The following is a 17,257-nucleotide window of genomic DNA, read 5'->3' as shown; positions in this document are numbered from 1 at the left end:
TATGCAGGAGACCACAAGAGATTTACATATAATACCTAACAGATATCTTCATTTGCAATATAAACACAAGTAAATAACAGTGTGTATTTATTAAAATAATAAACATGCATTTTAGAGGAAATAAAGATCAATGTTTTACATAAGTAAGATACATATAATCTTGTGGATTATCTCAACCACTAGAAGTCAGGAAAAGAATGACTGTTTTAATTTGATTTCTAGTGTAACTGCAGCACCTCCTAGTCTTGTAGACAGTTGATCCACAAATATCTGGGTGCCTACTTTGTTCCAGGTACTATTTTAGGCGCTTGGAATCAGCAGTGAGCACAAAGCACCTACTGATATAGGGGGTTGCGTGTGGCAATGAATCAATGAAAAAATGAAGGCTCCTACCCTGTCAGCAATAAGTTTTCAGGAGAGGAGCGACAGGGTCATATTTGAGTTTTAGTTGAACACAAAGAAACTTCAATTTTCTGTTAAAAAGAATTCAAACCCGGGCCGTGCTCTGTGGCTCACGCCTGTAATCCTAGCGCTGTGGGAGGCCGAGGCTGGCGGACTGCTTGAGCTCAGGCGTTGGAGACCAGCTTGATCAAGAGCGAAACCCCATCTCTAAAAATGACCCGGCATTGTGGCGGGCGCCTGTAGTCCCAGCTACTCAGGAAGGTGAGGCGAGAGAATCACTTGAGCCCAAGAGTTTGAGGTTGCTGTGAGGTATGACGCCACGGCACTCAACCCCAGGGCGACTGTGTGAGACTGTCTCAAAAAAAGAAAGAAAGGGAAGGAGGGAAGGGAGAGGAAAGGAGAGAAGGAAGGAGAGGAGAGAGAGAGAGGGGAGGGAGGAAAGAGAGGAAAGAGAAAAAGAAAGAAAGAGAGAAAGGAAGGGAGGGGAGGGAAGGACAGGGAAAGTAAAAGAAAGGAAAGAAAAGAAAGAGAATTTAAACCCGGGCGAACAGCAGCAACTTCAAGAGAGGCATGGAAGAACTCTGACTCAGAGAGCAAGACGCAGGGACACAGATTGAATCATCTTCAAGTGACACCCAATATCTGGAAATTCAGATGTTCGTGCAAGATAAAGACGTCCTGTTCCCCCTTCTGGTTGTCGCCCACTCGGTCCAGGCCTCCCCGCGGACCGGAAGCGGGGTTCCACGGGAGCCGGGACAAACCATCAGCCGGCGGGGTGGGAGGCGAGGCCGGATCTGCAGTTTGCTGAGACTGGGCCGGGCGCGCTCAGAGGGGCGGCAGCCGGGGTGTTTCGCCGTGGTGCGGCCGGCGAGAGGGGCTTTGCCCACGCGGGGCTGGGGCTGGGGGCCGGCGCGGCGCGCGGGGCTTCCCTGCCCTCTGCTCAGTGGGTTCGGCCGCAGACTCGCCGCGCCGCGACTGGCCCCGGGGTGAGGAGGCCTGGCCGAGCGGTGCGGAAAGGGGAGAGTTTCGGCCCGGGGCAGGTGCGGGGGTCTCGGGACCCTGAGCTCGCTGATGGCCGTCTCCGCCCCGACCGTGGCGGACAGGAAGCTGGTGGTGGTTTTCGGAGCCACAGGTACGCGGGCCCCGCCGCGGGGTCAGGAGGGAGGGCTGGGGGTGCCGAGACCCCCACCCGGGCCGCGGCCCTGGCAGAAGCTGCCCCGGATCGATTTGAATTTTTTTTTTTTTTTTGAGACGGAGGCTTGTTGTTTTGTCCGGCTAGAGTACTGTGGCGTCATCATAGATCACTGTAACCACCAACACCTGGGCTCAAGTGATTCTCCTGCCGCAGCCTCCCGAGAGCTGGGACTATAAGGCGCTCGCTACAAGGCCGGGCTTGTCTGTCTTTCTTTCCTTTTTTTTTTTTTTTTTTTTTTTAGAGACAGAGTTTCACTTTGTCGCCCTCGGAAGAGACCTGTGGCGTCACAACTCACAGCAACTTCCCGCTCTTGGGCGATTCTCTTGCCTCAGCCTCCCGAGTAGCTGGGACTACAGGCGCCTGCCACAACGCGCGGGTTTTTTTTTGTTGTTGTTGTTGCAGTTTGGCCGGGGCCGCGTTCGAACCCACCACCCTTGGTATATGGGGCCGGCGCCCTACTCACTGAGTCACAGGCTCCGCCCTCTTTTCTTTCCTTTCTTTTTTTTTTTCTTTTTGAGACAGTCTCACTATGTTGTCCTTGGTAGAGTGCGGTGACGTCACAACTCACGGCAGCCTCAAACTCTTGGGGTTAGGTGATTCTCTTGCCTCAGCCTCCCAAGTAGCTGAGACTACGGGCGTCCGCCACAATACCTGGCTATTTTTTGTTGCAGTTGTCATTGTTGTTTGGCTGTCTCGGCCCGATTTGAACCTGCCAGCCTCGATGTACGTGGTCGGCACCGTAACCACTGCGCCGAGCCCGGGCTTATTTTTCTTTCCTTTCCCTTTCCTTTCTTTTGAGACAGAGTCTCACTTTGTCGCCCTTGGTAGAGTGCTATTACATCACACCTCACAGCAACCTCAAACTCTTGGGCTGGGACTATAGGTGCCTCCCACAACACCCAGATATTTTTTGGTTGTTGTCGTTGTTTAGCCGGCCCCAGTCACGTTCAAACCCACCAGCCCCAGTTCATGTATGTGGCCGACGCGCTAACAACAGAGCTTCTGGGGCTGAGCCATTAAACGAACCTCTTTCCTTAGTTTTTCATTTTTTTTAGTATAGATGGGGTCTCACTCTTGCTCAGGCTGGTCTGGAATTCCTGAGCTCAAGTGATCCATCCACCTTGGCCACCCAGAGTGCTTAGATTACAGAGCTGATTTTTCTATTTTTAGTAGAGATACTCTTGCTCAGGCTGGTGTTGAACTCCTGGCCTCAAGCAATCCTCCAGTCTTGGCCTTCCAGATTATAGGCGGGAGTCATAGCTTTTGCCTCAATTCTGAATTCTTAAAATATTACCTTGGCCATGCGCGGTGGCTCATACCTGTAATCTTAGCACTCTGGGAGGCTCAGTAGGGTGGATTGCCTGAGCTCATCGGTTGGAGACCAATCTGAGCAAAAGCTAGACCCCTGTCTTTAAAAATAGTCAGGCCTGATAGGCGCCTATAGTCCCAGCTACTAAGGCAAGAGAATCACTTGAGCCCAAGAGTTTGAGGTTGCTGTGAGCTGTGATGGTACAGCACTCTAACAAGGGGAACAAAATGAGACTCTGTCTCAAAAAATAAATAATAAAATATTACCTTAAAGTATTGTAATAGGAGTACTTGAACATGGCACCAGAATTAAATCTTCTTCCCACCCCCACCCCATCCATCACCGTTACCAAGTTTCTTGTATCCTATCACAATGTATGTATTAATTTTTTTGAAATGGTAGCATATTTTGTCCCCACCTATTTTTTTATATCTGTATATTTAATATATAGAAAACACCTTAACACCTTTACTGAGATGCAATTTACATACCATGTGATTCACCTATTTAAAGTGTGCAGCCTATTAGTTTCCTTTTTTGGTAAATTCTAGTCACCTTCCTAATATTGGTGTCTAGTATGTTCACGGAATTGTGCTGCCAGCACCATAATCAATTTTAGAACATTTTATCTCCAAAAGAAACACCTTAACCTTTAACTACAACTCCCCATTCTCACTCCTCCCAACCAACCTTTGGAAAGCACCGATTGGGGCAGTGCCTGTGGCTCAGCGGGTAGGGCACTGGTCCCATATGCCGGAGGTGGTGGGTTCAAACCCAGCCCTGGCACAAAAAAAAAAAAACAAAAAACTGGAAAGCACCGATCTATTTTTGCTGTGTATGGATTTGCCTATTCTGGACATTTTTTTTTTTTTTTTTTTGTAGAGACAGAGTCTCACTTTATGGCCCTTGGTAGAGTGCCGTGGCCTCACACAGCTCACAGCAACCTCCAACTCCTGGGCTTAAGCGATTCTCCTGCCTCAGCCTCCCGAGCAGCTGGGACTACAGGCGCCCGCCACAACACCGGGCTATTTTTTGGTTGCAGTTCAGCCGGGGCCCGGTTTGAACCCGCCACCCTCGGTATATGGGGCCGGCGCCCTGGACATTTTTTTTTTATTAAATCATAGCTGTGTACATTAATGCGATCATGGGGCACCATACACTGGTTTTATAGACCATTTGATATATTTTCATCACACTGGTTAACATAGCCTTCCTGGGGAGGCGCCTGTGGCTCAGTGAGTAGGGTGCTGGCCCCATATGCCAGGGGTGGCGGGTTCAAACCCAGCCCCGGCCAAACTGCAACAAAAAAATAGCTGGGCGTTGTGGCAGGCGCCTGTAGTCCCAGCTGCTCGGGAGGCTGAGGCAAGAGAATCACGTAAGCCCAAGAGTTAGAGGTTGCTGTGAGCCGTGTGACGCCATGGCACTTTACCCGAGGGCGGTACAGTGAGACTCTGTCTCTACAAAAAAAAAAAAAATAATAGCCTTCCTGGCATTTTCTTATTTATTGTGTTTTTTTTTGGTTGCAGTTTGGCTGGGGCCGGGTTCAAACCTGCCACCCTCGGTATGTGGGGCCGGTGCCCTACTTACTGAGCCACAGGCGCCACCCTTTTTTTTTTTTTTTTTGAGACAGAGTCTTACTATGTTGCCCTCAGTAGAGTGCCATGACGTCAAAGCTCAAAGCAACCTCAAATTCTTGGGCTTAAGCGATTCTCTTGCCTCAGCCTCCCAAGTAGCTGGGACTACAGGCGCCCACCACAACGCCTGGCTATTTATTTATTGCAGTTGTCGTTGTTTGGCAGACCTGGGCTGGTTTCCAACGCTCCAGCTCCAATGTATGTGGCTGGCACCCTAGCAGCTAAGCTACAAGCGCCTAGCCTATTCGGGACATTTCTAATCTTTTGCTGTACAGTAATGAATACCCTTGTATTTACATCTCTTCACAAGGATATCTGGGGCTGCCTTCCACTCCCCTTGAGGGCTTTACTCTTCAGCAGGACTCAGGCAGATTTGACCAGGGATGTCTTTCTGACTTTTTGCAGGTGCCCAGGGTGGCTCAGTGGCCCGAACACTCCTGGAAGATGGGGCATTCAGGGTTCGAGTGGTGACCCGGGACACTGGGCAGAAGGCAGCAAAGGAGCTGAGGCTGCAAGGTGCAGAAGTAGTGCAGGGAGACCAGGATGACCAGGCCAGCATGGAGCTGGCCCTCACTGGGGCTCATGCCACCTTCATCGTGACCAATTACTGGGAGAATTGCAGCCAAGAGCAGGAGGTCAAGCAGGTGATGGCAGGCAGGAGGGTGTGAGAGGCCAAGCAGGACTGACCATGGCAGGCCTTTCTTCTTCACACTTCTTTTTTTTTTTGACATAGAGATTCACTATGTCTCCCTCAGTAGAGTGCTGTAACATCACAGCTCACGGCAACGTCAAACTCCTGGGCTTAAGAGATTCTCTTGCCTCAGCTTCCCCAGTGACTGGGACTACAGGCGCCTGCCACAATGCCCAGCTACTTTTTTGTTGCAATTGTCGTTGTTTAGCAGGACCAGGCCGGGTTCAAACCTGCCAGCCCCATGTATGTGGCCGGCACCCTACCCACTATGTTACAGGCGCTGAGCCTCTTCGCTCTATGCTAGGCTGTGATGAAGGTGGAGACTACTGTGACCCTTATCTAATGACTTCTTTTTTTTGCAGGTTTTTTTTTCTTTTTTTGGCCAGGGCTGGGTTTGAACCTGCCACCTCCGGCATATGGGGCCGGCACCTTACTCCTTTGAGCCACAGGCGCCACCTACTTTTTTTTTTTTTGAGACAGAGTCTCATTTTGTCACCTTCGGTAGAGTGCAATGACGTCACAGCTCACAGCAACTTCAAACTCTTGGACTTAAGCGATTCTCTTGCCCTAGCCTCCCAAGTAGCTGGGACTATAGGCACCCACCACAATGCCCAGCTATTTTTAGAGATGAGGTCTCTGTCTCACTCTGGCTCAGAGCTTAGGCCATCCACCCACCTGGCCTAGGCCTCCTAGAGTGCTAGGATTACAAGCATGAGCCACCAGCCTGGCTTTTCTTATTTTATTGAAATAGCATTCATTTACCCTTTTTTTTTTTTTTTTTTTGGTAGAGACAGAGTCTCATCTTATCACCCTCGGTAGAGTGCCATGGCGTCACACAGCTCACAGGAACCTCCAAATCCTTGGGCTTAGGCAATTCTCTTGACTCAGCCTCCCAAGTAGCTGGGACTACAGGCACCCGCCACAACGCCCGGCTATTTTTTTTGTTGTTGCAGTTTGGCCGGGGCTGGGTTTGAACCCGCCACCCTTGGCATATGGGGCCGGCGCCCTACCCGCTGAGCCACAGGCGCCGCCCTCATTTACCCTTTTTTTTTACTTTTTGTAGAAAACGGTAGAGTGCTATGGCATCACAGCTCACAGCAACCTCCAACTCCTGGGCCTAGGCGATTCTCTTGCCTCAGCCTCCCGAGTAGCTGGGACTACAGGCGCCCGACACAACACTGGTTTATTTTTGTTGCAGTTTGGCCGGGGCCAAGTTTGAACCTGCCACCCTCGGTATATGGGGCCGGCACTGTACTCACTGAGCTACAGGCACAGCCCCGTTTACCCTATTTAAGTATACAATTTAGTGGTGTTTAGCATATTCACAAAGGTATTCAGCCACCATTCTATTCCTAAAACATTTTCATTCCCCCCAAAAGAAACCTGGTGCTCATTAGCAGTCACCTTCTTTCCCCAACCCCACCCTAGGCAGCCACTCTTCTGCTTTATATCATCTAATGACTTCTTATGCTTTCCAAAAGAACATTCTTGACCTATCATTTACCTAGAATAAAATGCACACTTTTTTCTTTTTTTTGAGACACAGTCTCTCACTCCATGCCCTGGGTAGAGTGCTGTGGCATCATAGCTTACAGCAAGCTCAAACTCCTCGGCTCATAGTTGAGCACTGCAGCGCAGTGGTTAGAGTGCCAGGCCCACACACCAGGGCCAGCAGGTTTGAGCAAAACTCTTGGGCTCAAACTAGTAATGGGCAAAAAAAAAAAAGCTTGGAAACCACAACACTTGCCTCAGCCTCCCAAGTAGCTGGGAATATAGGTCCCACCACAACACCCAGCTAGTTTTTTCTGTTTTTAGTAGAGATGGGGTCTCACTCTTAAGCTGGTCTTAAACTCCTGAACTCAGGCAATCCACCTGCCCTGGCCTCTCAGAGTGCTAAGATTACAGGTATGGGCCAGGCACCCAGCCAAATGCACAGATTTTAATTGTAGAACTTGATGAATTTTGAAAATCTATACCCTTGTTTAACAACCACTCCAAACTATAGTACTTTTTTTTTTTGCAGTTTTTGGCCAGGGCTGGGTTTGAACCCACCACCTCCTGCATATGGGGCCAGTGCCCTACTCCTTTGAGCCACAGGCGCCGCCCTTTTTTTTTTTTTTTTTGAGACAGTCTCAAGCTGTTGCCCTGGGTAGAGTGCTGTGGTGTCACTGTTCATAGCAACCTCAAACTCTTGGGCTTAAATGATCCTCTTGCCTCGGCCTCAAGTAGCTGGGACTACAGGCACCCACCACAACACCTGGCTTTTTTTTTTGGTCATAGTTGTCATTGTTGTTTGGCGGGCCTGGGCTGGATTCAAAACTGCCAGCTCTGGTGTATGTGGCTGGGGCCTTAGCCGCTTGCTACAGGCACCAAGCCCAAACTATAGTACATTTTTATCATCCCAGAAAGTTCCTTTTCATCCCAAACTCCAAATCACACAATCATACCATCTGTATTCTCCTTTATTCTGTCTTTCGCCCTCATTCTCTTAATTGGTTATGAGCCCAGGATGAGATAGAGATCTGTGAGATGGGGCCATCTTTTTGTGTCCTCAAGGATTTAGTCCCAGGTGCTAGCATCTGCCAGCCACAAAGAAGGCATAGACACTTGTGGTGCCTGAGAAGAAGCATCAGGTCCAGAATCATGCACCTCAGGTTCCTGTCCTGCTTCTTCCATAACTCGTGCCCTAGGGTAACTCAGCTAGTATGTTGCAGAGACTGCTTAGAAGCTAAGCAGCCTGCAAGCTTAACCGATGGGCTGTGGCACCTCTGTAGTACTCTCAGAGGTCTCTAAAGAAGACTGCTGAGCTTGTGGGCAGGCTGCTTAAGAGTGTGGCTGGCAGAAGGCTTCCAGTTCCATGTTAGCAGGTATGTGAGCATTATTCCAGAAGATAGGTCCTCAGGGGTGTGTGCGGTCTGGCTCTCTGCCTCAGAGACAGTGACTGGGGACATACCTTCTTCTTAGCTCCATGCTCTCTCCTTTCCTGCCCACTAGGGAAAGCTGCTGGCTGATGTGGCCAAGCACCTGGGCCTCCGCTATGTGGTCTACAGTGGCCTGGAGAACATCAGGAAGCTGACAGCAGGGAGATTAACAGCAGGCCACTTTGACGGCAAAGGGGAGGTGGAGCAGTATTTCCGTGACATCGGTGTTCCTATGACCAGTGTGAGGTTGCCCTGCTATTTTGAGAACCTCCTCTCCTACTTCCTGCCCCAGAAAGCCCCTGATGGAAAGAGCTACTTGCTGAGTGAGTGCCCTTCCTTGTGCATGGTGAGGCAGACTTCTCACCTTGTGACACTGTAGGTATAGCACAAAGTGGGCTTGTCACATGGTTTTGGGTCTTAGCCTTGGCTCCGTCACTTTAGGCCTGGGACTGAGCAAGTCCTGGACCTCAGCTTCATATTCTGTGAAATGGGCATACTAGTAATGTTTGCAGAGGCAATGAGATTTCCTAAGATAGGGCAAAGTGATGCTCTATCCATTGGAAATTTTCCCAGAGAGGAGCACAGTTATTACTTTTTTGAAAATAAGGAGGAGAGGATTTGGGTGATGCAGTTCAGTTGTACATTTCACAAAGCCAGAAACTCTTTCTCCTCCATGCCCACTGGAAAATCTATAAAAGGGTTGTATGCACCAGCTTGGCTTGGAGGAACCTTATATCCTGCAGTGGATCCAAGAAGTCTTGAGTAGGAGGAGCTGGCGCCTCCTTGTAGTTTGTGTGCACACTGGCTCACCCTAGCACAAGGGCTCATCAGTCTGCTAGAGACCAGGGAGTCCTGTCCTCAAAGCCAGTGGAGTCTAGTGCTGGTGGTAGCCTAATGGCACCCCCCTTTAGAGTTTGCAAAGCTGCAGAAAGGGATACTCCTCTCTAGTCCCTGGGTTGGAGCTTCATTCCCTTGAGCTCCCTGGGTGATCTGAAGCTGCACCTTTCTCTAGGTGAGGACAGTAGGACCCAAGCACTCCTAGCACCACACCTGGGGCCACATCTCCCTCACAAAACCACAACCTGGAAAGTAGCAAGTTATTCGTTCATTCTTCCATTCATTCTGTATTTACTGAGCATGTATTGTGTATGTGCTACTCTGGGCCACTATAGCTTTTAGGAATTCAGAATATGATGGAGGACCTACCATAGGGCTGGTGCCTCCCGATCAGCAGGACTGTGCACAACCACCCCTTCCTTTCCTTTGTCTATCATCTCAATCCTGAGCAGGGGAGCAGGTCCAGGTTCTTAATCCCCATTCTGGGAATGTAGTAGTCCAGGCTCAAGAGGCCTAATGAGCTTGCCCAGGGGGTCAGCAGCCAGATTCCTTCCTGACTCCATTGCTGCCTCTGCACCACCACAGATACCAAGGCTGTTTGCCGGGAAACCAGCTCTGACCCTTTGGAGGTGGGCTCTGTCTTTCTCTCTCAGAACCAGCCCCAGCCCTGAGGGAGTCTGCCCTCAGGATACATGCCACCTCATCTTTGCCCCACAGGCTTGCCCATGGGTGATGTTCCTATGGACGGCATGGCTGTGGCTGACCTGGGTCCTGTGGTGCTCAGCCTGCTGAAGATGCCAGAAGAATACATTGGTCAGAACATTGGGCTTAGCACGTGCAGGCACACTGCAGAGGAGTATGCTGCCCTACTTACCAAGCACATTGGCAAGACTGTGCGAGATGCCAAGGTGGGTTCCTCCCTCTCTGGGGACTCAGGAAGCCTTAGTCAACTCCTTCTAACTCCCAGTGGGGCTCATGGAGTTGTAGGGGGAGAGTGTCTAGGGCTGCCCTACCCCACCGAGCAAGGAAATTCTAATTTCATTTTTTTTTTGGGACAGAGCCTCAAGCTGTCACCCTGGGTAGAGTGCCGTGGCATCATAGCTCACAGCAACCTCCAAATTCTGGGCTTAAGCGATTCTCTTGCCTCTGCCTCCCAAGTAGCTGGGACTACAGGCGCCTGCCACAATGCCTGGCTATTTTTTGGTTGCAGCTGTCGTTTGGCAGGCCCATGCTGGATTCGAACCCGTCAGCTCTGGTGTATGTGGCTGGTGCCTTAGCAGCTTGAGCCACAGACGCCAAGCCCATTTGTTTGTTTTTTGTTTTTTTGAGACAGGCTTACTATGTCACCCTTGGTAGAGTGCTGTAGCGTCACAGCTCATAGCAACCTCCAACTCGAGCTTAAGTGATTCTCTTGCCTCATCCTCCCAAGTAGCTGGGACTACAGGCACCTGCCACAACGCCCGGCTATTTTTTTTTTTTTTTTTGCCAGGGCCAAGTTAAAACCTGCTACCTTTGGTGTATGTGGCTGGCGCTGAGCCTCTAAATTCATTTGTTAATCGTTAATATTTATATCATGCTGTTCTGGGAGCTAAGTGTAGCCACAAGCGAGTAGCGAGTAGAGAAAAAGGTTTCCAGGAGGGGACATAAGAGCCAAGGCAGGGAAGGGCAGAAAACGCAGGACCTGCTGGCTCCTCAGTAGGGTGTTATATGAAGGGGCAGGAAGGGAAGCTGGAAAGGTGGGTGTGGCCCCTGCCCCATGTGACCTATGTGGGCAAGAGACCACTGTCTCTCTGCTGATCCTCAGGTGTTGAGTCCCTACCCTTGGTGCCTCATTTCTAATGCTACTTGTTCCTATCAAGGTCTACTCATTAAAATCTGGGAGACACCGAGTCATTAAGACACCCACAGAGCCCTGCCCACACCCAAGCAGAGCAGTTGGGGGCAGGCTGCAGGGAGTGGTGCCATGCTTACACTTCCAGCTCAGAACCAGCCCCAGCGCTCTAGACCCAGCAGCATGTGGCCTTAGGCACATCCCCTGACCACTGCTTCAGTTTCCTCATTTGTGAAAGGATGTGTTGTTGGTATTCCCCTCCTCAGGTTGTGAGGATTAAATAAGCAATGTAAAAACTTTCTCAGTACAATGCATGGCACCTCAAAAACGTGCACTAAATAACCATATTTTAAACTTTTTTTTAAAAAGGCCTGAGCCATATGGTCAGGCACAGTGGCTCACACCTGTAATCCCAGCACTCTGGGAGGCCGAGGCAGGTGGATTGCTTGAGCTCAAGAGTTCAAGACCAGGCTGAGCAAGACCCCAATTCTAAAAATAGCCACTCTTTGTGCAGGCACCTGTAGTCCCAGCTACTCAGGGAGGCTGTTGCAAGAGAATCGCTTGAGCCCAAAAGTTTAGAGGTGGCTGTAAGCTGTGATGACACAGCACTCAACCCAAGGTAACTGAGTGAGACATTTCCAAAAAAAAAAAAAAAAAAATGCCTGAGCCAGGTCATGGAAAATTCAGGGTTCTGAGAAGATTCAGTTCAATAAAGCTTTTTGTTTTTGTTTTTGTTTTAGACAGAGTCTCAAGCTATCGCCCTGGGTAGAGTGCCGTGGTGTCACAGCAACCTCAAACTCTAGGGTGTAAGCGGTTATCTTGCCTCAGCCTCCCAGCAGGTGGGACTACAGGCACCCACTAAAAGGCCTGGCTATTTTTTGGTTGCAGTTGTCATTGTTGTTTAGCAGGCCCCGGGCAGGCTCAAATCTGTCACCCTTGGTGTATGTGGCCAGAGCCCTGCAGACTGAGCTACGGGTGCCGCCCAGAAAAGCTTTGGTTTTTGAGAAAAGTGATGCAAGCAGATCTTTGATGTGGAAGGGACTGAGACACTGAGACTTTTTATCTCATGATCTTGAAAGAACAATCTTTAAACTGACCTTGAATGTCAGGTAATTCATGAGAATAGTGGTGTCCAAACTTCAGCTTTTAGTTGAAAGTTTTCAAATGACCTCATACTGAGAACCTCATGTTCACAGCTGCCTTAGGTGTAACAGATTGGGAGACCCTGACTCACCTGGCCTCCCCCAGCCACCTCCCTGGGGCAATGGAGGGTTTGAGACATGATAGCCTCCCTCTGCTTCTAGACAACTCCTGAGGACTATGAGAAGCTTGGCTTCCCAGGGGCCCAGGACTTGGCCAACATGTTCCGTTTCTACGCTTTGAGACCTGACCGCAACATCGACCTGACCTTTAAACTCAACCCCAAAGCCCGGACGCTGAACCAGTGGCTAGAGCAGCACAAAGGGGACTTTGCCCAGCTGTGACGTGCCCACCTCACAACCCTGAATTCTGGGATGGAAGGCAAGGTCATCCTTTCTTATGTTACCAAAAAAAGGTTTTCTAAATAAAGCTATTGTTCTCACAGATGGTTTCCAAAAGAAAAGGGCTCTGTTTCTGGGACTTGGGCCAATGTGGCAGCTGGGGCACCAACAGCATAATAGTTCCCACAGGAGACACTGAGGCTGCAGGGCTGAAAAGATCATGGAAATGAGCGAATTAAATGTGTGGTTACTCAAATAGGAATGAAAGCAATCTGACCTCTGTTCCCACTACACCCAAAATCTAAGAGAGGAGCCCTGGCACCAGTGACAACACCTCTGACATTCCAGCACACACCCTTTGTCTCCAGAGAGCTTATGAGGCCACCAGCTATCTGTTAGTTGGGGACAGACACTGGAGGGGACAAGGGAAGACATGGGTCTACCTCCCTCTCCCTCCTCAGCCTCTTCCTGGGCAGGACTGGTACCAGGGGTTCAGCCCAGGTGGGGGCAACCTTCAGAACAGGTTGGAAGGTAACAAACGTGGCAGAGCTATGGACCACAGGGCACAGGAACTGGACGCTGGTGAGAAAAGGTAAGCTGCCTGCAAAGGCTAGGAACTGAAATTGTGGTAGAAATAGCCTACCTTGCTTGTTATAAAGGAACAGGGCCCCAGAAAGCACATGTCATTCCCCAAGGTTCCACGGCAGCTCTGAATTTTAACACATAGGGATTTGCACAAGCACTGTCACTACTTTCTTACTATCCCACCCTGGCATCAGGCACAAAATTTCATGCTATCCACTGATTGAAGCCTCTCCTTGACATCTTGCCAGCGTGGAGGGTTCTACATACAATGTCCACAAAAAAGTTACGTTTCCCTGTCTTGGGCTTAAGTGAGAGCGCCAGATAAAAATATACAACAAAAAGTTGCAAGCTGGCATAAGGGCTGCAAAAAATAGGACAATCGATCAGGAGTAATAAAAACAACAGGAAGGGATATATTTTAGGACAAGGAAAGACACCTTCCAAGGTGGGGACAAGTAGGCTGGAGTCCACAGGGTGGAAAGGAGCCTCCAGGCAGGGTAAGAGGGACAGATTCCAACAAGTATGGGCTACTGAGCCCAGTCTGGTCAGGAATCCTGAGAACACAAGTCATCTATATCCAGCCTTAGGTTATGCCGGAGTTCCCTAGGCCTAAGTGGGAAACACCCTGCCTGCCATGACTCCTTATGATAAAATCCTGGACATGGCCCAGTGACCTAGTCTTTTTTTATATTTTTAAATACATCATTGTAGCTAGGCCCATTGTCACACTGTAGTCCCAGCACATTGGGAGGCTGAGGTCAGAGGATCACATTGAGCCCAGGAGTTTAGGCTGCAATGAGCTATGATCAGGTCACTATACCCTAGCCTGGGTAAAGAACAAGACCCTGTCTAAAAAAAAAAAAAATCATCTTATACTGGAGTCCCAACTCAGAGGCTAATAACAAATGTTGCACAGCCACCTTCTGACCCCCGTGGGAAGGAGGCTTCAGCACAGTAATTAATAGTACGTCTCTAGCAGGAAAATCCACCTTTCGTTTCCAAAGTTTTTCCAGACTTATGCTTTTAAAGGTTAGGAGATGAATGAGACTCAGGCTGACTTTTCCAGAATAAACCTAAGTTTTCACAAGAGACATCGTCCAGCTGACCACCACTGTATCCCCAGGACCTAGACAGTGCCTAAGTGTCCAGACAGTGGGCAATAAATGTGGGGTTTTTTGTTGTTGATGGTATTTTTTTTTTTTTGGAGACAGAGTCTCACTATGTTTACTTCCGTGGACTGCTGTGGGGTCACAGCTCATAGCAACCTCAAACTCTTGGGCTCAAGTGATTTTCTTGCCTCAGCCTCCCAAGTAGCTGAGACCACAGGTGCCCACCACAACGTCCAGCTATTGTTTTGTTGCAGTTGTCATTGTTTGGGAAGCCGGGGCCAGGTTTGAACCCACTAGCCTTGGTGCATGTGGCCAGTGCCCTGGCTGCTGAGCTACAGGCGCCAAGCCAATGGTAATGTATTTTTGATACAGTCTCTATCACCCAAACCAGAGTGCTATAGCAGCCTAGCTCACAGTAACCTCCAATTCCTAGGCCTCCGGAGTGGCTGAGACTATAGGTAACTGCCACAATGCCTGGCTAGTTTTTCTATTTTTAGTAGAGACAGGGTCTACCTCTTACTCAGGCTGGTCTCAAACTCCTGAGCTAAAGCAATCCACCCACCTCGGCTTCCCAGAGTGCTAGGATTACAGGTGTGAGCCACCGTACCCAGCCAACTAATGTCTTGTTGATCAAAACACTAGAGCTCTTTTCCCAGTCTCTGCTCCGCCTGACACAGTGAATGCCACCTTGACCACAGGGTGATCAAGCCTGTGCCCAGGGCTGCCTCCAGCTATGCCAAGGCATTAGAGTTCTGCTGAGAGCCCAGACTAGTTAAACTATAATAAATAAAAATTTAAATGTGAAAAGATGTAAAGACTGAAATAGAGAAGAAAAAAATCTAGTAAGGCAGATAGTAACCGTAGAGAAATCTAGTAAGGCAGACAGTGACTATAGAGACCTAATGAGGCTGCAACGCTCCTTTCTCACTGCACACACTCTCAAAGAAAAAATCACACCCATATTTTAGAACATGTGAACACTGTCACATGGCTGTTCTGGGAACTGAGCAGTGGGAATCAGCATCTGTCAGTGCCCCAGACCCTTCAGTGTGTGCGTGTAAGTGGACATGACCGTGTATGGGGGCCAGCTTACTCTCTAGCAAACCCTGCTAAGAGTTGTCTGAAGGTAGCCTTAACTCTTTCAAAGAAGAAATGACCACAATTTAGGTTTTAAATATCTTTTTGCAGTAGATAATCTTATTTACAATACAGAATCATTTTACATCTTAAATCAGACAGTAATAGAAGCTTTATTTTAGTGAATTATAAAGGAAAACAAGGAGGAAACTCTTTGAGAAATGTTCTTCATTAACCTGTCTTACAATAACTCAAGGATCCTGAAACACAAGGAAACTGCAAAATGCTACCAGCAGAGGCTGGGGAATGGGTGTCCTACTTTGGCTGAATGGTAGGGAACCTTCAGCTGCTTAGACTGTGCTTTCCTTTTCTGAACAAACATTTACACAGGAAAAGACAATGATTAGCACTGAATAATCTTAAACACACTTTGGAAAATAGATGTCAGCAGTGTAGTGGCAGAACCAAGTCCCCAGCTGGTAGCAGTTACAGAGATCCGAGTACCCCAGGCAGGTAGAATCTGCCCAGCACAGTGACATGCAGCTGTGGCTTAGCAGGAGGGCAGGAGCCCCAATATACCTGGCTTAAAACTCAACAGGTAGGGACAAGTGCCATCCTGGGTGGGGCAAAAGGGAGGACTACTGTCCAGACAAGGATCAGCCACCAACCTTGTGGTCAGGAGCAGAACCTCCAGGGACCCTCAGGGCCTTCATATATGCCCCCAAGCCCCCAAACACCCACTGTGCAGATGTCTGGTACCTTCGGGAATTAAAAACAGACTCCAAGCAGAGCAACTGATGCCTTAATAGAAGCTGTTGGTAGAGGATGGGGTAGGAGAGTCTGGGTCCCTGGGCTCTGGGTGAAGACAGCCTATCAGGGAAGGCTCATCCTGAAGCCTCCTGGAGCTTTGCTGTGAGGGAAAGTAATTGCTTCACAACTTAGTGCAGCTTAAGGCTTCATTTTTAAACTGTAAGCATGGCCTTTAATTCTTTAACTAAGATCTCCATCACATTTGATTCCAAATTAGACTTTTAGCACTACAAGAGTCCAACTGTCTTACTCTGCCTGAGCCTGAAGAGCTGAGTCACCTACCCGAAGACAGGAAACTTGTACCAGCCCCAGGGTACTACACCTTACTGACCAGGGGCCATCCACTGTGACCTTTCCAGGGAGAGATGTGTTGTCAGCTGATTTTGCTGTTGCCCAGGTAGTCCAGAGGCTCTGCACGTGGGAGCCAGTGCTGCTGTTCTGGAATCTTCCTGTCTCCCAGGTCCCCTGGCCATGAGGAGGGGCTGCTGCTTCCGGGCCTAGTTTCCAGTGGATCGTTTTCCTGAGAAAGAAAACAAATGGCCATATTACACTCAACATTCCAACAGCACCCATCCCAGTGATAGGGCTTATGTCAATCCATGGAAAGTGGCTGTGCCAAGATAGAAGAGCCCTTGCCCCCAGGGATGAATGGAAATGAAAGTAAGTCCTGAGGCCTCATGGTGGGCTAGCGCAACTCCCAGCAATGACCCCAGGCTTCCCTGCCCTGTGCTGCCCAGACAGGACAGGCAGCAAGAAAGCAAATGGGAATTGAGGAGATCTGAGTTCTAGGCCTGGCTCTGCTACAATTCACCCCTGTGACCATGGGCAACCTGGTTCCACCACTGTGGAACACATTGCTCCTCAGAGCTGGTGTGAGGAGGGCTGTATGGCAGCGTCCCCAAACAACCTCTCCAGAAAGAGAACACAGCACAAGGCTAAGTCACTGCAGCCTGTTCAGCCCTGTCTACTGGCTGAACATGGCCGGCTGCCATGGCGCTCTCTCTCCACAGACAGAGGTTTAGCTCTATGTGGAACTAGACTTGCTGCACCTTCCACTGGCACCTCATCCAGCTCCTGGGGATGGGAGGCATGATATTGGTAAAAGTGAGAGAAAACAGGGATTGGTTCAGAGAAGGGCTTTCCTACCTCGGCTGGGAGATCAGGAGGTAAACATTTTCTTAAGTTTGGAAAGGAATCCCTCCTTGTCCTCCCCAGCCTCACGCCTAGCCTTGCTTCCTGTGGAGCTATCCATGGTGCCGCCACCTGGGCACAAAGAGCAGAAAAAATTGGGGTCAAGGGCACACACCTCCATGTGTCACACCCCAGGTACCCGCCTACCCCCATGGGCCACCCAAAGGCCTAGCACTCCAGGAGC

The 17,257-nt window shown here is 49.5% G+C and overlaps 2 protein-coding genes across 3 annotated transcripts in view; one reads left to right on the top strand and one right to left on the bottom strand.

The window, feature by feature from the left end:
* The first annotated feature begins 968 nt into the window (after positions 1–968).
* NMRAL1 (NmrA like redox sensor 1) lies at positions 969–12,410 on the top strand. Its single transcript, XM_053556126.1, has 5 exons — positions 969–1,534; positions 4,946–5,184; positions 8,226–8,475; positions 9,707–9,897; positions 12,125–12,410. Exons 1-5 carry the CDS (start codon positions 1,474–1,476, stop codon positions 12,302–12,304), a joined length of 921 nt encoding a protein of 306 aa, XP_053412101.1. The 5' UTR covers positions 969–1,473; the 3' UTR covers positions 12,305–12,410.
* Positions 12,411–15,157: 2,747 nt separating this feature from the next.
* The window catches only part of DNAJA3 (DnaJ heat shock protein family (Hsp40) member A3), a 45,074-nt gene continuing 42,974 nt past the window's right edge, over positions 15,158–17,257 (bottom strand). The window contains exons 11-12 of one of the 2 annotated variants that reach the window (XM_053556119.1): positions 17,029–17,145; positions 15,158–16,402 (exon numbers count right to left, since the gene is read on the bottom strand). In XM_053556119.1, coding sequence (XP_053412094.1) covers positions 17,042–17,145 — 104 coding nt within the window. In that variant the 3' untranslated portion in view covers positions 15,158–16,402; positions 17,029–17,041. The remainder of the gene's footprint in view (positions 16,403–17,028; positions 17,146–17,257) is intronic. The other variant, XM_053556121.1, reaches the window with a different exon arrangement.

The sequence above is a fragment of the Nycticebus coucang genome, chromosome 12 (assembly GCF_027406575.1).
Source record: "Nycticebus coucang isolate mNycCou1 chromosome 12, mNycCou1.pri, whole genome shotgun sequence".
Lineage (NCBI taxonomy): Eukaryota > Metazoa > Chordata > Mammalia > Primates > Lorisidae > Nycticebus > Nycticebus coucang.
Note: the sequence above shows the minus strand (reverse complement) of the source record. Positions and strands in the feature narration are given on the sequence as shown.